At 40.4% G+C, this 26,338-nt stretch overlaps 1 protein-coding gene across 1 annotated transcript; it reads right to left on the bottom strand.

Annotated features, from left to right (window-relative positions):
* Positions 1-91: 91 nt before the first annotated feature.
* CAVIN2 (caveolae associated protein 2) lies at positions 92-13,318 on the bottom strand. The gene is made up of 2 exons (XM_045559135.1): positions 12,491-13,318; positions 92-2,440 (listed from the first exon to the last, which is right to left on the bottom strand). The coding sequence occupies exons 1-2, from the start codon at positions 12,971-12,973 to the stop codon at positions 1,649-1,651; spliced, it is 1,275 nt and encodes a 424-aa protein (XP_045415091.1). The 5' UTR covers positions 12,974-13,318; the 3' UTR covers positions 92-1,648.
* Positions 13,319-26,338: the final 13,020 nt, after the last annotated feature.

Raw genomic sequence — 26,338 nt, 5'->3', positions numbered from 1 at the left:
CAACATTACTGCTACATTGGGAGGAGAGTTTAAAAATCAATTCTTTCTGTTTGTTCTAAAATTGTTCTGCCAAAAAACTGACATTGTTATATACATTTTATGTTTTGTTTATTTAATCTTTTTTAATACAGCTATTGTTAGTTCAACAACCCAATATTTGAGGTTACATTATTGCAAAAACAAGGACATAGCTAAATAGGTTATGCCATCAATACATTTGTTAATCCTATCCCTTTTATTAAAGACAAAGCATAGTTTGTTAATATTGTCTTGGGTTACCTCTATTTGTAAAGTTACTTATGGTGGCACATACTTAAGGCAGGGAATTTGCTCCCTGGGTCAACTGTCTTTAAACTATAACTTAGCAAAATATTAGCATTTTGTAATTAAAAATAGATAAAGCAATATTTTAGTATAATGTTAGCAGTAAAAATTAACCTATCTGAATAAATGTGTATATATACATAAAACACTACCATGCTTTAAAAAGTTGAGACACTAATATTCTGTGAAATTAATATATAAATAAAATATAACCTGGAATGAAATTACCATTAAATACAAAAAAGGAAAAATAGAATCTTTCACTTCCCAAACTTGTAGATTTTAGCATTTTATAAGTCTATATTACATCCTTTGGAATTTAAGGCTTATTTCAAATTTGGAAAACATTACATTAAAATTCCTACAAAAGGCAATATATATTAATTACATTTCGAAGATTTACATTTATTCCAATGTTAGAGACATTTTTTGAACTTCCTCAAAATATTTGTAATGTCTTTTATTTATTAAGAAAAAATACAGCTTTTACACTGTAAAGTGTTTGTTATATTGTTTGAAAATACTAGAAAATAAAAATACCTTGATGATACAACATATTATTCCAGGATATATGAACTTCTTTTAGTATTGTTATTTTAGAAGTGAAACAGTTAACCTAATATTGTAAATATTTTATTTTTCAGCGTATCCTTTTCCCTTTGTCTTCAATCTCTTTGGCATTCTTTGTTTCCTGTTTCTCTTATTTTCCAACTTTTCCTTCTTAGTTTTCTTTTGTAATAGTCCAGACTTTCCTACATATCTTACTTCATTAGCTATAACAGTCTTTCAATTTTCCCTTTGTTTACAATAAAACAGTGGTATCTATTAAGTGACTAACCAACTGAACATTCTCTTCTACCTTGTGTAAATGTTTTCTTCTTAAAACATATCTTTAGCTTATGTCTTTATGTGTATTAGATAATCACACACTTGAATAATAATCAGATTCACAGAGTGCTGTGGGAATTCAATGTATTACTGATACACTATTCAGCAAGCTTACACAGTGACAAAAAAGAACGAATCACATTTCGTGCCTAGTATCTTAAGTATCTTCTGTTTTTTCTTACTAATACAAACACAGCAACGTTTTTCAACTTCTCCATTTCTTCTTCCTGGCAATCCTGGAGAAATTCTGCAGAAATAGGACCTAAGGGTAAATTCAATTAGATGCCCGACAGGGGCTTTCATGGTAAATGCTGGTCTTGCGTATGCGGCTACTGCTGCGCGGAGCGTTGTTGCTGCGGGGACGGTATCGCGGCGGCGCGGGCTGCGCGGGCTGCGCAGGAGTTCGTGCCGAGCCCGGGCCGGGCAGCGGGGCCGCCTAGGCGCTCTGGTCCACCCGCAGCGCAGCGGGACGCACCTGTTCCTCGTCTGAGCGCTCTGCCTCCTCGGAGGTCAGCTCGTAGGCGCCCTCATACTGCACCTTCTGCGCCTGCTCCAGGGCCACCGACTCGCCTTCCTCGTCTTCCGCAATGGTCAGGTCCACGTCGCTGTCCATGCCCGAGTTGCTCCCTCTCGAGGCCGCCTTCTCGGCGGCGCCCTCCGCGTTGTCCCCTTCCAGCAGCGCGCCGGCCGGCGACGCCCCGGAGAGGCCCTCCGCAAACGGGCCCTCCGCCGGGGACGGCTCCTGCCCGCTGCTCGGCGTGTCTTCCGGCTTGGCCTCATTTTCCGCGGGGCTTTCTCCCTCTCGGACTTTCTTTCGACCGAAAGTCAGGGGAGAAACCTTGAAGGGGGAGCTTTTCCCTGAGGAGGTTTTCTGGTGATTGGATGTGAGAGATTTCTTAATCTTCTCTCTCCTCTCTACGGAGACGATCTTTGTCCCCAGCTTGTTCATCTTTTTCTCGATATTTTGGCGAGAAAATGCCTTCTTGAGGCTATCCACTTTCCTTAGGCTGGATCTTTTTATCTTCTCCGCCCGGCTCTCCTCCGTCTTTTCCTCCGCGCTGTCTTCCAGCGCGTCCTCCTCGCGGGGCAGTTCGTCGTCCGACGACAGGTCCACCGTGTGCAAGGTGTCCTCCAGGGACTTGTTCTCGTCAGCAAGCCCCTCCTTCCCTTCCGCTGCACTGGGGACTGGCTCTTTCACAAACACACTGGCAGGGATCTCATTTTCTTCCTGAAAAGATAGACAATGTAGGTTTCGTGTTAATAACACATTTCCCCCCAAAGAATTCTGAAATGCTATAATTTGTGTTTCTGTTTTGGGGACATGGGGATGATAGAAACCAAATGTTCATGGCTTCAGTTTTCCAGAGCAGGAAGAGTTAATTCTAAATTGGTCAAGTCATTCCCCTTCGTCCGGATAAGGCCAAGGGCCTGCCCACTGAGAATATCATGAGGGCAGCCGGCAAAAGCCCTATCAGTGACAGGCGGGGGAAGTGGCTGTGACTCAGATGGACAGGAAGCTGCCTAGATAAACGCACTAAAGTAAGTTACTCTACTGTGAACCCAGAGGCCCTCTCTCCCCTACCCTTCCTTGAGGTCAGAGGGCTCTACTCCTCCCAAAATCCCACTGCAAAAGAGCCTGAAGGTCAAGTTGGCAGATAAAAGATGGAAGCAAGGGAGAGAACTGAGATGTCCTCAGGTACCAGACACCATGTACAGCCTTGATGAGGTTCCCTCTGCAACTAGAGGTCAGAAGTAAAGGGATGGGCAACCTTAGTATCTGTTCAAAAGCACACACTAAAGCTGATGACATTTCAGAGTAAGAGAAGCAAGGGCTGCCTTCCCCGGGGCCCACTCATGAAGCCTCGTGGTTTAGGATATCCTTTGTGGCAGTTAATAAGGGAAGGTGAGATATTAGCATCATTTTTAGAATAGTGAGGTCTAAAGGCTTATGCTGCGGTCGTAGCTTATCAAGCCTCTTTTGTTAAATGAGCTTCCCTGGGCAAGAATACTTTGGCCCCCAACCTCCAGCTAAGAGCGAGGAGAGAAGCACAGAAAGCTGCCGCCTTCACTGTTCCCAGCACATCTCTTCCCAACTGCCAGGCACACAGGCAAAGGTGGCTCTTCGTGTCTCAGGGAGCAGAGCCGGAGAACTTGTCTCTAGAGTGCAAGGGAGATGGTGCTGCAGCATTGGTTACTGGGGAGATTGGAATTCAGACAGACCTGGGTCACACAGTATAAGAAGGTTTTGATTTTCATATTTTTCTTTGAATATTGGAAAATGAGAGCCAATCAGCAAGGTGCCTCCACATTTTCACTGAAAGAAATGTCATGGTATTGGATGTGTGTCAGGAGACCTGAGTCTCAGCCTTTGCTGTACTGTTAAATGGCTAAGCAGCTTTGGGCAGATAATTTGTAATCTCCTTGGGTCTCAGTTTCTTCCAGACATGAACAATAGAATTGATCTAGATTAGCAGTGTTCAAACTGCACCCTTAGGGGCACCAGGGGTTCTGCAGGAATGCCAGAGGGGGGCAAGGCTGCAGAGCCCCTGCCGCCTCTACTGCTACCAGAGCCTCAAGGTTACGTTATATTTTGGGCTGCTCAGTAAACTTTCAGTTTGAAACATAACTGGATTTAGTGGATTAAAAATCTATTTGGGATCTAAACATCATGCAAAGTTCACGTTAATGGTAAGAACTCCCCTTCTTGTTTTGCAATGTTGATTGACTGAAAAGTTAACAAGAATGGGTTATGACTGAAAACATGCTTTAAGAGTGTGACTGTATATTTTTAACTTCTTGATACAAAGACTAAATGAACAAAGTGTAGATATTATAGAGAAACTGTAAAATATCTCTCTCCTTATTAACCATTGAATGGTACAATTATGATACTCTTTGAAAAGATACAGCCCTGTGTCTCCCTCTTACACACACACTCATATAGAGTCCTTTCCATAAATAGGTTAGACACAGAGGATAACATCTTGGGTAGAGGTAAAAGCAGAAAGTCTGGTTAAATAGAATCCTTGTTAGAATGAAGATATCACATACTCTGTTTCTCAAAGGCATCTCTACAGCCCCCTCCCCCCTTTTTTTTCTGTGACACAGGGTTTTACTCTGTAGCCTAGGCTAGAGTGCAGTGGCTTGATCCTAGCTCACTGCAGCCTTAACTCCTGGGCTCAAGCGACCCTCCTGCCTTGGCCTCTCAAAGTGCTGGGATTGCAAGTGTGAGCCACCATGCCTGGCCTACATCCTCCTATTTTGAATGTCATGGAAAGTGTCAGGTACACAGTAAAAGAAAAGGGGGAAAAAAGAATGAAAGGAGTGCAGGACTGCCACAAGACATTTATAACATGGACTTTTGCAGAGACTGGTTTTCCCATATTTCAAGTTGAGGTTGCTTCTGTTTCACTGGAATGTACTCCTCATGTGGGTAGGAATTTTTGTCTTTTGTTCACACTGTGTTCCAGTGCCTAGAACTCAAGAGCTGCTAATTAAATGCATGCTGGGTAAGGTGGCTTTCTAAGAATGGAATGGAGATGGCTCCTCAGCTGGGCAGGCTTGAGGACTACAAAAGGATGGCCTCAGCTCTGTGTCTAGAAGGAAGTTTGCTGATGGCTGCTTCCACTGGGAAATCAGGAGAACCTAAAATCTAAAGTGGGCAGTAGTCTCCATTTTTCAGAAAGGATTTTCTTCTCAGCGGATGAGTGTTACTGAAAGAGGGATAGACTGCAGAAATCGCTAGGGCTCGCATGCCAGAAACAAAATGACTTCTGGGGCTTGACAAGAGGGTTAGAAGGGTTTGACAGGAGTTGCTTGCAGAAAAGAAGAAACCAAGAGTTCAGTGAAATGTTATTAAAAGTCGTCAGTGAGGAAAGCAGAAATTCAGGCAGAAAACTGTAAAAATAAGCCTTAGTTATGACAGAAGAAGAGTACATTTTTATAGTATAATTTCTCAGGGTAATCAAAGGTAGCAAGTTGGATAACATCTCTTTCTTCAACCCCAACAAAAGGTAGGTATATTAACTGTACTTCTAAAGGAATTGAACTAATCATGCTGTACTTTTTCCTTAAATATAAGTTTTACTGTCACAAAAGCATAGTTACTGTTGAGTCTGACGCCTCTTTTGCCTTTCTTATCCTGTATCCTTCGGGGACAGCTTTGAGGAAAGTTGTTATACAGTGAATCAAAAGTGATCTGTGGTAGATACATGCTGCATATTTGGGGGCAGGGTGGTGAGGGAAGGTGGAAAACCCATTGAACTCTTTTGTAAAATGCCAGGGAAATTTATATGAGAGCTTTTTGATGCCAACTGTGAAAATAAACCCAGCAGGAATGGAGAGAATCCAGAATGAGTTGGATGTGTCTATATGCAACTGGAAACAAATGAGATATGTCTTCTGGCTAATTGCTATGCATCTGCTGTCATTTTAATTACTCAAGCACGATTTTATGTTCTGTCTACTGGACGGTGTTTATTCTGGAGCTTCTGATGACATCCACTCTGAAGGTAAGCCCTTTGTTTTCACACAGGAATTTGTAAGCATCCAAGCACTCGTAGGTCTTACCTTTCCATGTTTGTTTAGAAGCAGAAAAATACTGATATTTTTCAAAATCTCTGTTCTTTAGCAAGACATATGTATGGTGTTTGATGGGTGAAGTCACTCTTATGGTGGTGGAAATTCAGTTTAAACTTCAGATAATGGATCCTTGGCAGCTGCCTTCTCCCAGGGTTCCCTTGTGCTCAGGCTCTCACACACACCTCATGGAAACTTGATATCTTACATGCCTGCAGGTGAGGTGAAGGGTGACACTTCTGCCTTCAGCCTCCTGTTGCTTTTTTTAAATTTCAGAATATTACAGGAGTACAAATGTTTTGGTTACATGGATTGCTTTTGTACTTCTTGAGTCTAGGTTATAAGCACACTATCATCCAGATAGTGTACATTGTACCCTTCAGGTGTGATTCTACCCATCCCCTCCTCCCCCTTCCCACCTGCTTGGTTTCTGTTGTGTTTTATTTCCCTCTGTGCATATGAGTGCTGTTAGGTTACACTGTTGGTGGGACTGCAAACTAGCACAACCTCCTGTTGTATTTCTGATCTGCTTTCTCTTACAGATTCCAAGACTGATGGCTACCTCAAGGAGGAGGGCCAAGTATACAACGCTGTCCCTGCTTACCTATGCTAGTTAATCACATGTCTACTTAGAGTTTGTGGCACCTTGAAATGGCATTGAGAATCCCTTATGGGCTGAATTGCTTCTGTGGGCAGGAGAGGCCCCTAGGAGCAGCTGATTATTTGCCCTTTGTTTTCCAAAAGGTCTTTGGCTCCACTGATGCCAGTGTTCCTGCATCTGATCTTTCATAAGGACCCTTAGGAGTTTTTTGAAAGAAAGGGAATTAAACAGCATACTTCAAACATATATGAATGATATTCTTGCAGCATAAAAGAGAAAAGGAATGGAAAGAACTCTAGAAAAGTAGCATTTTTCCTTTCACTTCTGCTTGTTTGCTGGTTATTACTGATGCTAGTGAACTAATAGTCTTAGTGGTATCAACTCAGATAAACTTGCCAACATGTCAGCCACTTCTTGGGTTGAAGCTCATGGAAACAAATCTTCTCTGCACCTATATAGATATGCACACTTTCGAAGAAAAGAAGACTCTTGCCAGAAAAGGTCTGGGTACTTAAAAAAAAGAAAAGAGAGGATGAGCATCAGAAAAGGAAATCTAAGGTACGTTATTTAAATTCTTGAATAAGGAGAGAGAAGCCAGCAGCTTTGCTTTCCTGTCACTAACTTATCATTCCTATTGTTAGAAAAAAATAACAAAGGATGTCATATTCCCACAGGGATATGGTAGCATCCTAGAGGGATATGAAGACCATAAATTTGTGTCCATAAAGTGTTTCATCTAATAATTTGTAAATACTAGTTGTTAATATGAAACTATGCCCACCTGACATTCTGATTTATAGGTCTCTTTCACACATTGATGGTTTTCTCCGATTTGTGTTTCTGAGGTATAGATTGCCAAGTGGATAAAGCCATTGATTACAACTGCACCCCGAAGGCAGCTGTCGGTGGAATCAGCAAGACATAAGAATGAAATGCATTAGTTATAATCCCTGAGCAGTCTTTCACATGCTGGAGGATTTAAAAGTTTCATTATTTTTCAGTGTTATCAAGGGTTCAATTCTTTTTTAAGATCACACTGGTTAGGTGTTCTTTGTTACACATAAAATACACAAAACAAAACCCAAAAAAATCCAAATCACACTGAATTATTTAAAAGCTGATATGGAAAAGCTAGTAAACGTGAACTTTACCATAGTGGGATTATAGTGTTTGTTTTTACTCATTTCAATAATTTCTATTATGAATAAAATGAGACCTTGCTAGACATTTGGTTTCTCAGGGCCTCTACTTTGCTGATATAAAATGAAGTTAAACTAAATGATTATTAAGGTGCTTTTGAGCTCTAAAATATTTGATTCTGTGATATTAACCTACATCCTATGAAAAATAATCAACAAATTGCAAAAGTGGTTCCATAGTGTACTAATGCCAAGTGTGTTTTGTTTCATGCAAGAATCAAAACTATAGGACCTGAGTTGCATTGGAGAATGTTTTTCATTCATTCAATTCAAACAGATATAGATTACAAAGCAATGGAATGAGAAACATTTACTTGGAAAGGCTGCATCTGAAAGAATGTAATGATTCTTTTGAAGAAATACCAACAATAATCAGTTATTCACTTAAAGTGCCTGGGGCAGTGCTGACATTCAGTAAGCATAAATAATAACAATAAGAAGTAGTATTTTTGTTTATCTCAAACTAAAAGGGTACTGGGTAAGTAACACATCAAAACCAATATCCCATATGGGAACATTAATCAATGTGATATAAACACAGCCGGTTGTCACAGAAAGGTGTCTTTGATTATCTATACCCCATTTCTTCCAGGTTCGTACTAATTTAACAGTTTTCAGAGCAGTGGCTTTGGATATGGTGCAGGCTTTTAAAAAATCAATTTTAAAATAGTCTGAAGATGTTACACTTTTAGCACCTTTCTAAAATTCTGATCTCATTGAAAGAACCCAAATGATGAATATTTGAACACATTTATAAGCTCAATTCTCCAGAAATGGATCCACTGCAAATATCTAACCTTTCTACTTTTTTTTCCACCCAATTTCCCAATTTTATGTAGATGAAAGTGTAAGCTGTCTATGAGTACTCTCATTTTGTTCCCTGGATTTGAAATCATTCCCAAACTCCTTCTTCAAACATTCATTAAGAGAACCTTAAGAGGACATAAGTGGACATCACACTCTCAGGGCCAGTTACCTGTAAAGTTTTAGTCTCTTATAGCAACATAGAAAATTTCCTCTTAACTGTAAATTCACTGATTTTCTGTAAAATATTTAATTTTAGTAAAATATAGCCATGCTTACAGGCAGTCTTAGTCTTTCTTGAGCATTTTCTTTTTGATCAGCAATGCCTGTGAGTTTTATTTCATTTATGCTAGGTCATGTCACAGTATTTTGAATTCAAACATTGATCTGAAGCTATTACAAAAAAAATTTGAAAAAATATCTGTTGGATTTAACTAGGATTTCTCTAGTTTTAGATACTATTGGTTATAATTTGAGGTAATGGCTATTAAATTTGAGGCTTAATAGCCACAACAATGCTATAACATTCAGCGCAGATTTAAATAAATAAATGACATGTTTTAAGTAGGACAAATTAAGGACAAAGTTAGGAATTAAAAAATGCAAATGCATTAAGTATCTACTACGCCAACCAACCAACCAAAACACACCTTTAGATTTGAAGGACATGACAAGATTTTACAAACTGAAAATGTAATCGTCTCAACACTACAGTACCACATATGCTCAAGTCAAGGGACAGATTCTTTTCTCTCTTCTTTTTCACACAATTTTTTGTCTTAAATGAGAAAAATCAATAGATTTAGTAAGGGGAAGTCCAGCACAGGATTCAAGGGGACTAAAAGTGATAAATTACTTTAAAGACATAAAGTGGCACGTGGTACCTCATCTGCCCTCTACACCCTCCACAGGTCCAGAAAACTGACCCCTTCCGCCACACGGTGAAGTCTGTGCTGCTACTAGAAGGGTCTGTTTAGAGTGGTCTTTTGAGCAGAATCCTTTGCTTTCATGGAGATGAGACATATGCTGATTTCAATGTGGTGACAGTCATACAGTGTGTGGGGTATGTGTGTGTGGGGTATGTGTGTGTGTGTGTGTGTGTGTGTGTGTAAAAAGGCATAGGCATAGCTGTTTTAAGGTCCTGGTAGGGTAGGGTGGGGTCAGTTTTTACCCAAGAGCCTTTTTTTTTTTTTTTTCTTGAGACAGGATCTCACTCTGTTGCCCAGGACAGTGGTGTCATCATAGCTCACTGCAACCTCAGACTCCTGGGTTAAAGCAATCCTAATGCTTCAGCCTCCTGAGTAGCGCGGACTATAGGCATGACCCACCACGCCCAGCAAGGAAGCCACATTTCTAAACAAGCGAAAGTGCAGCCTCTCTGAGCAAATGAATTTCAGATCCACTCAGTAATTGCTTCTATTCATTGAGCACTTAGTCTATGCCAGTCCCTGCTAACCATTTTAAATGTTATTTTCTTTATTCCTTGCCCTATGAGAGAGATACCAGGCAGGGAGGAAGCATTAGCATTTGAAATTAATTAAACATGAGGGTGAGAGGCAGCTTCACCACTTGCTTACTAAATAACTTCAGACAAGACATAAACATCTCTGAATCTCAACATCCTCATCTGTACATTGGGGATAAATGACATAATGCACAAAATTTCTTAGCAATGTGTGCTGGGCTTATTAAGTGCTCAACATATTTTTGCTCTTATTAATATCCTCAGTGCATAGAGGAGGAAACAGAGGCTTGGAGAAGCTACAAAACGTGTCTGAGAGATCACGTAGAAGAGTGGTGAAAATAGGATTTGAATCGTTGTCTATGTGACTCCAAAATTCATTTTCACAACTACTATACAAGACCAGTCTCTAACACAAATTATTGTTTTATCCACTGGCATAATTACTAACCTAGAGAAACCCCTACTTTATGAAGGAACAAGAAAAAGAGCAACCTTTCCACTGAGGGCCTGCACTTGCATTTGTTTTTTCAAAATAATCATCTTGAAATGCCTTGAGAATTGAGATTTCTAATATTCTTTAGGCTAATAAAGGATGTTACATGGTTTAAGAAAGGTCCAGTAACTTGCCTTTAGTTCTCCTAAAAGTGTCCCTAGGGGGCTGCTTGCCAAGGGGCCCAGAATGGAGTCTAAACATGTTGCTTTGGATTCTCTTTAGGTTCCAATTTGGTCTTGAGCCCCCCTGTTTCAACTTTTACTCACTATGTGGAGAATTCCTACCATTCCTAGCTGCAATTTCACACCTGTCAGTCCAATGTGACAAAACAGGAGACCATGTCAGGCCCTCAACAACGAACATGTGCCTTTAAGTTTCCCAAGAGTTGTTTTCTTAAATGTCAGATTTGCAATTCTCTTGAATTTCCAGTAGCATATCCCCTTCCATCCCTCCCTCCAACATCCGCAGAACGAACACCCGTGGCAAAACAACAAAAACCAATCCTGAAAAATTGTGACTTTCCTTTACTAGGTAAATATTTTTTTTCCCTCCTTAACTGAGGGATGGGACAAGAGATAATCTCCCTGATTCATATGGAAGAAGGGAAATTTCCTTTGATGATTCCGATTTAAACAGGTCTGTACATGTTTGGTTTTATTTGGAGATCAGTATTTAATTTAGAAATGCCTCGAGAGCTGAGATTTCTAATATCTCTTAGGCTAATAAAGTAAGGATCTCGTATGGCTTAAGAAGGCCCAGTTAACCGGATCTCTTTTCAGTTCATCTGGTGCATGAAAAGCTATTGCATTTGCATTAAAAGCTAAAAAGTTTCCTGGCTGCAAAAGCCTTCAAGGTATAGGAAGGCATCAGCTGCCTAAACCTTTACAATACTCAAGTGCAATTTGAGGAGGACAAAAAAGCAGCCAGATGAGTCTTTCCTTTTATGGGAGTAGGAAGGCTTAGGTTCTAACTTGGCAGAGCAGATTCATTTTGAATAAGAAGGCTCCCTCGGTTTAAATCCCAATTTCTAAATCTCTCTTGGGAGATGAAGGCTCTCCCTGTGTGCCTTTCACAATCAAACTGTTGGTTATAGCCTCTCCCCTCCATGGCTTTGAAATCCTCTCCTATTCACATGGTCACAAGGAGACAGCCCTGGGGCGAGGATGGCGATCGCTTCCTGGGCTCTGTGCTGGCTCGAGTCCACTGGGCGGAAGGGCTTCCAGCATTAGGCAGGGCTGCCCTTGGATTCACAAATGCCCACCACTTGGCGGAACAACAGCCCCACGCAATCTCCCTGTCCCCAAATAGCCTCTTGCTACATTAATTGCATCATTGATGCATTAAAAAAATTAAGTGGCCTTTTTATTCTAAGGCAACCATATTAAGGAGAAAACATTTAAGACTAGCCTTTGTGACTGTAACTGATAACACTCCTTTTATTTCACTTTACAGTTGTGGTCTCTCTGAGCAATGAGGGGCATATCTAGTGTGTTTGTAAAGAGTTATGCTCTGTAATTTTAGTGCATCATTTGCTAGAAAAGAACTCAACAAGATTGCTTTGCCCACTCACAAATGTCTTAAAAGAACAACGCTAGTTCAATTCTAATGGAATCAATCCTCCATTGGGTTAGTCCCCAAAACACTAGTAGCCTTTGCACAAAGGGATAGTTTAAGCAGTGATGAGTTTGACTTCTTGGTTAAAAAAATCTCACGTGATTACCTCATTTCCACAAAGAGTTAATAAACTGCCACTGAATTAATTTGTCCAGTCCAGCTCACAGCTGCAGCCAGAGCTCCAGGCTCTTAATGCAAAGAGACAAATGAATTTGCCTATGGTATGTGCACCTGCACATCTCCCGACCTGTACGGAGTGCATCCAGGTGCTCCCTGACAAATGAGCCGGCCTACCAACCCTGCGGGCATCTGTCCTGGCGTTAGGCTGAGTGACCTGGGAAATTCCCACCTCGGTGTGCAGATTTCATATTCGCCTGCTGCAGGCAGTCAGGGGACAATGCCTCGTGTGTGTGATCCCTGACAGGCAGAACAGATGTAAACATGGCTGTGAGTGCCAGGATGACTGAGGTCATGAGCCTTGGGAAGTGCCAGCCCGCCCGTGCGGAGGCAAAGGGGTCACTGACCTGGAAGATGAGCACTTTGAAATGGTTGCGCCTGAGGAGCTGGGCGTGGTTGTTCTCCAGCCGCTTCACCTGCGCGCACTGCCGGTCCATGCGCTCCTTGACGGCGCGTGTGTGCGCACTGACCTTGCGGGACTTCTCCAACAGCTTGCTCACCGTGTTGCTGGTGGAGGCCTGGTACTTGGAGAGCTTGGTGAGGTCGTTCTGGATGCCCTTCACGGAGCCCTCCAGGCTGATCTGCCGCTGCTCCATCTTGTTCTGGTTCTCCTGCACCGCGTCCAGCATGTTCACCAGCTTGTCCAGGAGCGCCAGCACCGTGACGGCGTTCACCTGCGAGTTGTCCCGGATGGCCTCCTCCGTGCTCCCCAGGTTCAGGCTGGGGCTCGGCGTGGAGGAGGGCATCGGGCTGGGGCTCGTTGGCTTCTCCTGCCGCACATCAGAGCCCAGGTGCTGGAACTTTTCGGCCTGCACAGCGTCCTCTCCCATGGCTGGGCAGGTGGGAACACTCTTCCCTGCTGGAAGCTGCTGCTTGCTCTGGCGAGAAGGGCGGTGGTGCACAGAACGAAGCCCACTGGCTTCAGCTCAGAGCACCACTCTCCAGGACGGGCAGAGGTTCAGACAGCAACAACTGGCTACGCTGATCAGGGGAACTGCATTCCAGCTGCTCTTAAAGGCCCTACTCCACCCAGTGGGAGGAGAAGGTTACAGAACTGAGAACCACTCAGAGTTCAGAAGCATGCACACACTTCCTAAGCACGTTCTCCTCTGCACAGGGCACTTTGCTGCAGGTTTAGCTTTTCTTTCCTATTCCCCTTCCCTTTCAGAAATAAGTTCAATGCCATAGTTCAATCATGACTTCATCTCGAGGCGGAGAAAAAACAGGCTAACTTGGCCCAGCTCCACAGCTTCCAATTGGCTAGAGCTAGTAAACTTTTTTCTGGCTGCTATGCTACAGATGCAACAGAGCCCCTGTTTTTTTTCCTGGATACAAGTTATTGTAAGGGAAAGTATTGTTTGCGTTTGCCCTAGAACTGACTGATGGGTTGCAGAGCACCGGGTGTCCTACTGGGAGGGGTAGAGTTTAAAGAGTACATGCAGCCAAGTTCATGTTGTTAGTTTCTCATTTGCAAAGGAGTGGAGGTAACCCTTATAAAGACAAGGAAAACAGCCCAGTGCTTATTACTTTTGCAATTGGGGATACAAAATACATTGAAAGAGTCTGAGCTTCAGGGATGTTAAAACAAGTAATGCTGCTGTTATGGACTGTTATCATATAGTAGATGGAAACTGTTTGAATGATCACTGTTAAAAAAATATGGAGTTTTTTTTTTTGAGAAGATTGAAAAATAAAAAAAAAGGGGATATGATCTCTTTAAGAACCTATCATGGTAATTTAACTATTTTTAAATCTGTGCTGAGAGATTTTCTCAAATACTCATCTCTGCAAGGCATTTATTGACACGTGTCCAGAAATGTGACCGTCGACAGGTTGAGTTGGAGTTTCTGAAGTGGTTCTAATGTTTGACATTTCCAAATTCCTGCTCAGTGGAGTGGCACACCTGTTCTCAAACGTGGCCCTCCTCATCTGAGCCCTTGGGATGTGGGGCTTATTTCCTAAAATGACTTTACATGCTTGAATTGGTTTTAAATGTATCCAGCCTTTGAAAGTGCTTTCAGCAGGAAGTTTGTAATAGGCCTTCTATGAACAGTTTTGAGAGGAACAAATGCCAGCTCACGTTGGGTCAGGGATTGAATAATGGAATAGTGCTGTTCTTCAATGGCAACATCAGCATGTAAGACAATCAATCAGCAAGCCATTGGGTGTCACATTTATTGAATCCCTATCCTCTGCTGTATGTTTACTGTGCTATCCAGAGGATACTGGGAAAGTATGATCCAAGACCCTGCCCTCAGTGAGTACACCTGCTAGTTAGAAAGATGAATTAAAGATATTTTTACAGAAGCTTCCAATTTCCTGAACTGATTGGTACCCCCAAAACCCACTTAAAGTGAATCCTTTAAAATTAAAGACCAAAAAAACAAAAGTGGAAAGATTTTGTTGAGACATTATCTTTTAAAAAGGAAAATCATTAGAGTTAATTTACCTTGTATTTAACAGTATTTTGTTGGTTAAAAATGTGTTAAATATTAGAACAAAGGGTAGATCAAGTGTTGACTTTGAGAAGCATAATTTTCTAACAAAATTATACGGTATCATGATACAATGTCCTTTTACGTTTGACTTCTGTGGGGAAATCATAAAGAGTGTCATTATTTCAAATATATTTGAGGGCTTCATCAATTTTCCAAGAGCCTCTCTTTAAATTTTGACATTCAAATCATTCCCTTTTGAAGCACTTATTGTACCATCATCCATGTGGATTTTTTCTTCTTCAAATGTTAACTATTCCAGCTGCAGATTCTCATTTGTCAGAGGAGTTGCCCATGATTCAAGGGCTTCGCTAACATTACCTTCATCAACTTCATGATTTCCTACATATTTTGCAAGATTTGCGATTTCACATTATAATCACTTCTCGCTGATTTTGCATTGATTTGAGCTGATTTTGCATTGCATTGTTGGGTATTGTATAATCAGCTAGATGAATAGAGACATTAAAGAGATGGGGTGTGAGGTGGGAAAAGGAGAGAGGCTAGTTGTTAAACAGGAAGAAAGGTTTGCATGTGTGCTTATTTGTTTTTGAAAATCTATTTTGTGTAACACAAGTAATATAATAAGCAGTTATCTATTATTGCTCCAGCACAGAACTGAGTGGCTTAAAATAATAATCATTTTATTTACTCATGGTTCTGTAGTTGGCTAGGCGGGGCTCAGCTGGATTGGGTCCCCTCTGCTGGGCATGCTCATTCGGCTATAGGGTGAGCTGAGGAATGTGAGATGGCCCCACTCACCGGTCTGGCTCCTTAGCTGGGACAACTAGAATACTTGGATTTCTCTCTTCTTGGTCTTTCAGCCTCCAGGGACTGATCTCTCTAGTAGGGACTTCAAACTTCTTTACATGATGCCACAGGGTTCCAAGAGAATAGAAGCAAAAGCTGCAGGGTCTTCTGAGGCTGGGCTCTGGAACTCTCTCCCTGTCACTTTCACCATAGTCTGTGATCCAAGCAAGTCACAGACCACACTCAGGTTCCGGGGGATGGAAATAGACTCCATCTTTTTATGGGAAGAGCAGCAGTGTCCCATGACAGAAAGGTGAGCAGCATGGGAGAGATTGTTGTAGATATCTTTGGAAATTTACCATAACATGAGTACATTCTTCTTTCAAAACACTATTACAGATAAAGCTGAAGGCCCTTTTGATCACCATATCCATTCCATTCCCTTTCCCCTCTTGTCAAAGGTAATCATTTTTGTGAACTTGGAATAGATCCTTTGGAAATTATAAGGGATCAATTCATTAGTAAATAGTTTCATGTTGTGATGCAGTTTGCTTTGTTGCACAATCTTATCATCATGGGAACTATGACGAACTATATAATGGGAGCCTTCCTATTCTGTACAAGACATCATGTAACTCAGTAATAGAGTGCAATGCAAACTCCAAGGGCAGTACGAGTTCATGTAAGGCAAAACCAAAGACAATCAAAGAAAACACTATTGATGAGTTAGAATTTGAGGTAACCTGAACAGTGAAACTTACTATTTGATTGCCCTAAATTAATTCTTATTTCTGTCTGAAAGCAATTAGTGAAAACCAATCAATTCTTAAAAGAATTTTTTTTTTTTTTTTTTGAGACAGAGTCTGGCTCTGTTGCCTGGGCTAGAGTGCCATGGCATCAGCCTAGCTCACAGCAATCTCAAACTCCTGGGCTCAAGCGATCCTTCTGCCTCAGCCTCCAGAGTAGCTGGGACTACAGGCATGTGCCACCACGACCGGCAGCTAATTTTTCCTGTATATATTTTTAGCTGTCCAGATCATTTCTTTCTATTTTTAGTAGAGACAAGGTCTCGCTCTTGCTCAGGCTGGTCTTGAACTCCTGACCTCGAGCGATCCTCCCACCTCTGCCTCCCAGAGTGCTAGGATTACAGGCGTGAGACACTGCGCCTGGCCAAGAATTTTTTTTTTAATTAAATCTACCTATTACATACTATAAAGTTCCTTGGGAATTGGGTAGTGGAGTTTAGACTCGATACAATGATAGGAGGCTCCTGGAGGTTTTTGGACATGTGAAAGTGATGTGCTTAAGAAGGATTAGTGCAGTAATAAAATGTAGGAGGGGTCACTAGGCTGGTAACATTTATTGTGTGGGAAATAAGTGCTAGGCATGGGGGGGATGCAAAGCTGAATGACACGTATTTGATACCCTTTAAAAGCTCCCACCTTAATGAGAATAGGCAGGTAGACAAATACTGGGTATAGATATACAGATGTGGTGCATAGAGAAAGAATGATTGTCTCCACTTGAGCCACTCCAGGAACATGAAGGTTGTCATCATGACAGGACATTGTTAAGACTGAATCTTCCAACTGACCACCAGCTGTCTACTCAGGGGTCTAAGTCATGTAAGCACAGAAATCACTCCAGGAAAATGCTACTTTATTACTGGCAAGGGCACTGGTCCCAATCTCTATGTGGTTATCCATTTCAAGCCACTAGTAATCCCATAATTCCTGGACCAGAGGCAGGTCAATGGCCTCTTTGGTTGGCTTTTTCCTTTAGGCCCATATAGTAATCCTGGCATTCTTGGTCTTACTACTACGGCAGTGATAGAAGGCCTGGAATGAGGATCCCGCAGAGAAGAAAAGCCTTTTTCCCAGTGGCTTAAGAAGCAGAGAAGGCTAAGCTGGCTACTCCATACATCTTTTTCCCTGGGCCATTACAGTGGAATTCAAAAAGCTTTTCAAAGGCTGCATTGCCTCTTGAACAAGAGGCAGTCCTAGGGCTCTATAAGTATATTAAGCACATGGAAAGAAAGCAAAACAATGTAATGACACATCCACATGGTTTATGTCACTAAGTTTTGGAGTGGTTTGTTATGCAACAGTAGATAACTGAGGACATGTAGTTTGCAATGAAAATGCAATTCTTTAAGAACTATTGTTAACAGTCCAGGATTGTTCCCAGAACTCCTCTCTGTAATACCTTTTGTACATACCACTGTTTCCAAAAACCTAACTCCTAAGATAATATTGTAAAACAAAATAAAGAACTTTGTGTAATTATTCTTACCTTAAGAAAAAATTAAATCTGGGCTAATACCAAAAGTGGTAAGATAAAACCATGTTACAAAGATAAAATAAACTGTGCAGAAAGGAAGGGAGTTGAAGGATCATCTGTGTCTGACCACATCTGGATGAACTCCACACCGCCTCCTGCCGTGGCCATGGATGGGAAGTGGGGGTGCAGTTTGAAGAAAGCCTGAAGGTCCTGCTTTTACTTACCGTTTGCTGAGGCAACGGAGAGGAATTACATGTTTACTCTCACTAGAAATGTTAACGATGAAAAGCACAAGATTACATGACCTAAGCTCTTCCAACCAAAGTCACCATATAACCAACCTATCAATGATGTCAGTGTGGAATAGAGCAACGTATAAGGAAATCTTGTATAAATGAATGGTAAAGCATATATAGTGTACAGTGTTGACATACAAAGTAGATTGCACCCACTCCACATGTGTTGTCATTTGGGGCTGCAGACTAGTACTAGTCTGTGGCCTGTTAGGAACCAGGCCGCACAGCAGAGGGGAGCAGCTGGTGAGTAAGTGAAGCTTCATCTGTATTTACAGCTGCTCCTCATTGCTCACATCACCACCTGAGCTCCACCTCCTGTTGGATAAGCAGTGGCATTAGATTCTCATAGAAGCATGAAGCCTACTGTAAACAGCACAGGCAGGGGATCTAGATTGTGTGCTCCTGATGAGAATCGAATGCCTGATGATCTGAGGTGGAGCTGAGGCAGTGGGAAGCTTCTGCAAATACAGATTATAATTAGCAGAGAGGTTTGACTGCACAGTAAATGTAATGAACCTGAATCATCCTAAAACAATTCTCTGGTCCCCCCTACCTCCCAGGTCCATGGAAAGATTATCTTCCATGAAACTGGTCCCTGGTACCAAAAAGGTTGGGGACTTAGGGAACTCCAGGATATTTGGAAATTCTAGAGGGGCTTGCATTCTCAAGGCTTCCTCTCTCTTGGGCTCTTATTTCCCCATACGTCATTCTACACCTGCCCAGTTGTAAACCCCACCCCTTCTTTCAGCATCACACAACCACTCACATAGAGTATCCACAAGTGTAGAGGTTAATGAGACTTCAGGGTCACAGTCTGGAAGATTTCTGACATCTTGCTGGTTCCTCTTCTCCTAGTTTTCTGTCTTCTGTTTTCTCCTTACTTCTACTCCCTATTTCATGAAGAGAAATTTTACTCAAATACTGGTCATTGGGTTTTATCTCTACTCTAAGAAGATATATTATTATTACCATGAAAGAAAATTTCCTCCCTTCGTAAGAAGAATTCTGGTGGCAGTTAAGATAACTAAACTTTTTTTCACCTTGTTTTTTTGTCAAGATCACAGGCAGGAAACAAGTTAGAACATTGTTCATTCATTGTTCATTCATGAAACAAATATTATTAAGTAACTATTAAGTGCTGGGAATATAGCAGTGAACAAGAGATAAAGTCCCCGTTCCTATGTAGCATGTGTTCTGAGAGGTGGAGTTCCAGATGGATAATAAAAATACAATGTAATGTTAGACAGCGATAAGTACTAGGAAGAAAATCAGAGCAGAGTAAGGGGTCAGAAAGTGATGAGGGTGCTGTGTTAGATAGGATGGTCAAGGAAGTTCTCTTTGAACCAGGACCATTTAAGCAGAAGTATGTTGCAGGAATCCAGGTGAAGGGGAAAGGGCCTCTTCTGTAGTAATATAGTTTTTCTAACAAAGCAATAGAGTTTTTGTGGGGTGTGTGTATACCCAGCTAAAGACTACACACCCAGCCTCTCTATGAGCTAAGTGTGGGCATGTGACTAAGTTCTGTTCACTGGATGTGAGAAGTGACATGGGCCCCTTTCCAAATGCTGTCCTATGAAGAATGACATGTGTGCTCTACTGACCCTCTTTACCCCATATGTTTTTTTAGGAGATGGCAAATGCTGACTTTGGACACAGAAATGGAAACTCTTGACTTGAAGACTGAGGATGGCGGCTCTTCCTGCTCTCTCACTCTCGTCCCCTCTGTCCATCTGCCCCACCTTTTCTCATTGTCCTTGGTAAACAGAATAATAGGTAAGAGTCGGACTCTTAAGCCAGACCTCCAAGGTTGTAATTCCAGCAAGGTAATGTGACCTTGGATAAATTGCTTTTCCTTTCTCAGTCTCACATTCTTATTATAAAATGAGGATAATAATTCTTATCTTATTATTATGGGTTTTAATGAGGATTAAATGAGTTAATATTTGTGAAATGTTTGGACCAGTGCCTGGAACATGGTAAGTAGCATATGTGTTAAATACATAAATAAATAAAAGCCCTTGCTAATATAAGTGTCTTGTTCAGCCTCTTGGCTTTGAAGATGTGATTTCATTTTTTTCCCAAGAATATGTTGATATCTTGTGCTGCATATGCAATATTCAAAGCTAATACCTCTTTTGCTGTCCCTTTCTGCCTTGCTCATTCACAGGGTATTATGTGGCAAACCTTGGGGAAACTGATGGGGGGTGCCTCGGTCTTGCTTCTAGTTAGATTTTAGACAATATGAAAGAAATATAAATCCAAGTCTTTGTCCTGAAGAACTTCAGAGTCCTACAGGAAAAGCAAGATTTACGCACAAGAAGCAATTAGAAGACAATACAAGGCAATACCTAATGAAGTGTTGAAATTCCCCCTTTTCAGTCTCAGGAAACCCTTAACATCACAATAATAACCCTTAGCTTTTGCTTTTCTCATTTCAGAGGCCTAAAGCACACAGGAACTGAGACAAATAGCTTTAAATTAATAGGATGACTTGGTAATAAAGCTTTTCTTATAATACAGTACTTTTCATGTATGTTGTCTCCAGATACTATAAGACCTTGAAAACAATATTTGAAGGAAGTGGGCAGATATCCACTACTTTTCCATGACCAAATCGCTGCTTGCGGAAGCCTAGGGCTCAGGACCTAACGGTGAGATGACAGATGCGGTACACTCTTCCTTCCCCCGCGCGAGAGAGCTTTTGCACTCTCCTCTGTCTTCCTCTCCCTCTTCTGTGGCACTCTGCTGCTGTTTATCAAATCTTAAATCTCTCCTACAAAGGACATTCTAGATATTGCTTTGGTCAGAAGTTTCAGAGTTTAATAAGCCTCATTTTGAGATGGTTAATTTTGAGGTCTATTTTGTGAATTTGTTCCTTGAAGTATGGTGATGAATCGATGTCAAGAATTCATACAATTTTGTCCTCTATTTCAGCAAAACAAAAAACAAAGGTCAAGGACAACAGAAACCTTCTTACCCTGTCTGAAAAGGAAGTTATATTAATTTGAAAGCTTCAGAGAAGGAAATTCCAAAACCATTTTGGTTACCCAGTCTGGTATTTGTCAGGAAGTTCTTCCTCATAGATAATTTAAATCCTTATCATAGCAATATAAAACCATTTCCTCTCATTCTGCTCTGTTTTTTGAGTTAATGAACATTCACATAATGGATTTCTATGCATTACCTATTAATCATCTTTCTGTAATTTCTACATATTCATATTAAAATTTAGGATTCTTGATTAAATCGAGGCTGTATGTATATAAAACCTCCTGCTATAAATACTTTTTCTCAGAAATATTTTGGTAATGCAACATGTCTCAGCAATAAAATATTTTTGTAGGTGAATAATGGTGGTAGCAAGCAGCATTTGCCTGATGGTTTACACTTAGAAAGTACTTGAACTATCTTGAATTATCTCTGAATGCTAAAAATGTGTGATTCTAAATTCCTCTCCCCCTGGGCTCACATTTGTTGGCTTCAAAGAACTGTTATCTTAGTGGAAGCTATGGCTGTATTCCAACTGAAAAAATAAATAAATATTGAGCAAGCCAGAAATCCAGGTAACAAGCAGAGGTGACTAGAGCAGAGGGAATAAGGGTTTGGCTGGCTGTCCTCATGTGCCTGACTGCTTTATTAAAACATATTTTGAGTATCTCTTCTTAAATCAATTTTGGGCTGTTGTGTAGGCACAGTCATCATACCAGGCCTGATTAATGGCAAACATGATAGAATGGATTATAATGCAAAGGGAACTTAGTGTCTTTAGGGCTGAATTTCCTCATTTGTAAAACTAGTCTACTTGATTTCTGAGGCCTTTTCTAGTGATGCCATTTTTTTGCAGAGTAATTTTGTTAGTATTGTGTCAGATTCTCAACTTTAAAAACAACACCGACAAACAAACAAACAAAAAAAAAACACAACACAGTATATTTGGGCCACTGGATCTCACCTCTGCTCACAGCCAAGGTAGTTTGACAAAGCGTGGTGTTTGAGTGGACTGGGAAACCAAGAGACCTGAACTTGATTTTCAGTTCTACCACTAGTTGAATGCCGTTGATCACTCAACCGTGTGGGGATTGGATTTTCTCATTTGTTAACATGAAGGGGGTTCAACTGCATGATCTAATTCAATTCAGCGAACATTTATTAATTGTTTCTCACATTTAAGACCCTTCACTAGGACATGGGGGTGAAGTTGGGGAAAATATGAAGATAAATTCATGGAGAGCTCTTAATGAAATACAAATCCAGAGGGAGAAAAGGACAAGGTTAAGCATTATAATAGAAAAAAACCACAAAGTTTTAGAAGCGTAAAGGAGGCAATGAATGAGCTTCTGAGTTTTCAAGTATTATGAAAGATGATGCTAACCTATAGCAGAAGAGCCCTTCAGGAAAAAAAGCATTTGGTCTGCATTTTAGATACTGTAACTAGTACATACAGTTCATTGCAGCAGCTACTTAGAACCACAATCTACTATGGTGATTAGCATGTCCATCTCTCACTGCTAATTTCACTCCTCTGCAGGGTGTAAGAGAAATGAAAACGTGGGAAGATGGAGTTTTTCCAGTTCAGGGATTGACCTTTAAAAGAATCAGGGCAGAGAGAGGGTAATGAAGCCAGTAGAGGAAACTAGCGTAAACATCCCTGACATAAGATGAAACTAATTAAGTTTAAATGGGAGGGAACCCGATCTAAATTAGACAAAAATATTACCTGAATTGTAGGATTTTTTTTAAAAAAAGAAATGCAATTATATTATTTTCAAGTATATGTGGTAAGTTGAACTAATTGCTAGAAAAGCATTTCTAAGTTTAAGTGCTATTGGAATCTTCTTTTAATGAATAGATAAATTATCAAACCATCAGGACTATTTTTTTGAATGCATATAATTTATGGGCATTAATGTGTTTAAAATAAAATGGCTAATCAGGCTCTTTAAATTTTGTTCATATTGCTAATTTGTTTAGTGACCTTTTTATATAAACAACTCAGGGGTAAACCTGAGTCCAACATGGTTTTAGCTTTCAAAACTTTACAAATTAGTGGGGTCTAACTGGCTGCTGTCTCACTTGGTTCTTATGTACTAGAAATGGTACAACTTTATTACAATCAGATCTGAAAATGTTATCCCTAAAAAGTTGTAGCTAAAAAAGATATCAAGGGAGGCCAGCTGGCCACCTCAGGCTGTCCTGTGCCATGACATAGCAAGGACTAGACCGATGAGCTTCTGGAAGCCCCTTTTAGGCACAGAAACATCAGAAACCAGAAGATGGAAGTAAAATAAAGTGATTAGGAGAGTTCCTCACAGCGTCTGCTCAAGCTTAGCTATTGTTCAGGTGGGAAGGAGTCAGATCCAGGCAAGAGCTGAGGAGAAGCTGAGATAACGTTTAAAAGGCATCCTGAAAGGGGACCGCTGTGGATGTGGGAGCAGCTGGGGGCAAGGAGCCACTGGATGGTTTTCTAGAAGAGCATTTGAAAACATAGGAACCACCACGTGAAATCCTGGGGTCAGTCTAGTGAGCTAATCACAGTGGTACTAAAATGGCAGGAATTTTTGTGAGCTAACCTTTGACTCTGCTCCTCAGAGTCACGTGGCCTAAAGTATCCAATTCTCCAATTTGCAGGTCCAGAAATGTAATCTTGTCCACTCACTCTTAGATATGATTTGGGGAAAATTGACTCACTCTATTCAAACTCACAAGAGAGCAATTTATGAATCCATGTTTCTTTAATAAAGAGAGAGCTACTTTGCATAACAAACCACAGAAACTCAGTAAGTGCCCAAATGAAGCAAAAGAAGAGAGATATCCCTAAGAAATGAGGTGAGGGTGACTATATGTACTGATCTTTCACATTTTATGCCCCAAATGTCTTTTCTCCAATGCCTGGCCATAGGAGTTTCAAGAATCTGTATTGAAATGAAAAAGTAAGAGTAATACAGTGGTCTTATCATAAAACTAAATATATTTAATTTAAAAGAATGTGCTTTATTTTGTGATTATGTCATTTTTATTTTTGATGTCAAAAATTTTGCTTTTAGGGAATTATTGTACTATTTTTATAAATTTTTTTTACTTGGCAGAATAAAACTATAAGAAACCCTATTGCTTCTTCTAGTTTTTTTTTTTGGAGGGTGATTTATGGTTCCATGAAACCCCAAAGTTTGAGAACCAGTACTTTAGAAAACTTAAGATCTGTATACCATTGGTTTCCATTCATTCGTCCACAGAGAGAAATGCATTATCATTTAAAAAGTATATACACACTTGCATATACATAAATACGTATTAATATGAATATTTATAATAGAAATAAAGGTTTCAAAAAGCCATGCTTAATTTTACCTCATGCAACACACTCTGATATCTTTCATTTCACTTGTTGAAAATGTCAGTTGCTATATAATAAATTGATTTCATGACCTGCTACTGGGTCACAACCCACAATTTTAAAAACACTGCTGAAGACTCAGAGTCCTCTCTTCCCAGGACATAGCTGAATAAACACTGGCAGGTGTTTCCTTTTTGGATCTCCTTTTCTAGATTCCACACAGACTATATCCCTCCTGTTGCACATTTGTTGTCCAGGATAGGTTACAATGCAATTGATTAAATAAGAACTTTCTTTATGTTAGCCATAATCATGTCCTTAGGATATACCCTTGCCACTCTGCTTAGTTTGAGAAATGTTCTCTACTTTATTTGGATTTAGAGGTCACTTTGGTCTTATTTTTACAACACAAGGAAGTCCCCTGGTGAAATTAGTCCCACATTTACAAAACACTTCTTATGATAGGTTATTCTGCAGGCTAATAATTCACACCTGTTTTAATTAATTTTATTAGCCTCAATTGCAGAGCACGACATTTTAGTTACTACTCAAATTTGAGATACGGGGATGGACAGGAGGGAACACCTTTCTCTAGCCCTTGAACACTCACCAGGCAATGGGAGATAATTAGAGAGTCCAGAGAAAAGGAAAAAAGGCAACTCAAACTAATTAAAGAAATTAATGATTAAGAATAAGTTAAACTGTCCAAATGTAATTAATTTGGCTAAGTAAATTTGCCGCCAGAGTAATGAAGAACAAAAATGTCATGTATGTTTTGTAGTAATTATTTTTATTTTGGATCATAGTGTTGGTGCCAGTGTAGCAGTGTCATGTGAGGGCTGATGCCAGACTGTCTGGCATCAAATCCATTTATTGATGTCCCATGTTAGGATGAGGGGACTAAGCCTCAAAGAGGTTAAGTGACCTTGGACAAGTTTCCTAACCTCTGTGAGACTTAGCTATAAAATAAGTTATAAAATGAGAAAACATAAGAGTACCTACTCCCTCAGGTTGCTCTGAGCATGAAATTAGTTAACATATGTAATGTGCTTAGTCCAATGCCTGGCACATGGTAAACACTCCATGCATTGTAGTCATTATTGGTATTATCATATAGCTAGTGGTTTACTGGCAGGGATTTAGAGTCAGTGACCTGGATTTCAGCTCCAGGTTCCTCATTTCCTAGTTTTATAATATCGAGAAAATTACTTAATCCTTCTAAGCCTCCATTTTCTTATTAAAAGTTATGCTAATAATATTTACTATAGTGTTATTCAAGGTTTCATGGATTAATTTAATGACACCACGCAGTGCCTATTACATAGAGCTCAATAAATACTAGTCAGCTAGCCAGAATTACCAATGCTTCCCCATTGTGTATTAATTCACTTAATACAGTACTTCCGTTGTATATTTAATAATCAAGATCTTGACTTCCACATCAGAGGCCTTGGATAAAGCACCATTTAATCGCTCTTTATCTTTATGTCTTTCTAACACGGAACAGCATTCCACCCCAAAAGAATCAAACAAGCATGAAACTTTAAATAAAGTTGCAGTGTTCACTCCAATTCAATAACTGTCCTTATGAATTTCCATTATGTGCTAAGTACTGTGTCCTAGAAGGCACATTTCCGCCTGGCAAAGGTTGAAGAAAAGCTGAATTTAAAAGGCTACTATAATTAGAACTTTTGCTAATGGCACTTAAACTGATTAACGTCCAATAGGACCCACTCTACTGAAGCATATTTTTTAGGCAGTTATACATTTGTGTTAAATCAATATTCGTTGGATGAATGATCTTATGCAATGGTGTCTCCATGTGGCTCTTGGAGGTAATTCTGTAATGAGATGGCCAGTGTAGTTGAGGGCCTTCTCCCTTGCTGTTTCCTCTGCCTGGAGTGGATGTTCTTCCCATTCATCCTCACATGGCTGGCTTTTTTCTCATTTAGCGTAGGCTCAGTCTCACCTGGCCATTCCACCTAATGTGGGTCCCATCCTCAGGCTTCCTCTCCCCAACCACCCTGTTGCACCTGTTGC

Source organism: Lemur catta, chromosome 8 (genome assembly GCF_020740605.2).
Source record: "Lemur catta isolate mLemCat1 chromosome 8, mLemCat1.pri, whole genome shotgun sequence".
NCBI lineage: Eukaryota > Metazoa > Chordata > Mammalia > Primates > Lemuridae > Lemur > Lemur catta.
This window is presented reverse-complemented; position numbering and strand designations above follow the sequence as displayed.

Coding starts and splice junctions, on each gene's coding strand:
- CAVIN2 (XM_045559135.1), bottom strand. CDS start 12,973: ATGGGAGAGGACGCTGTGCAGGCCGAAAAGTTCCAGCACCTGGGCTCT. Junction 2,441..12,490: donor TCAAAGTGCTCATCTTCCAG/GTCAGTGACCCC, acceptor CTATCTTTTCAG/GAAGAAAATGAGATCCCTGC.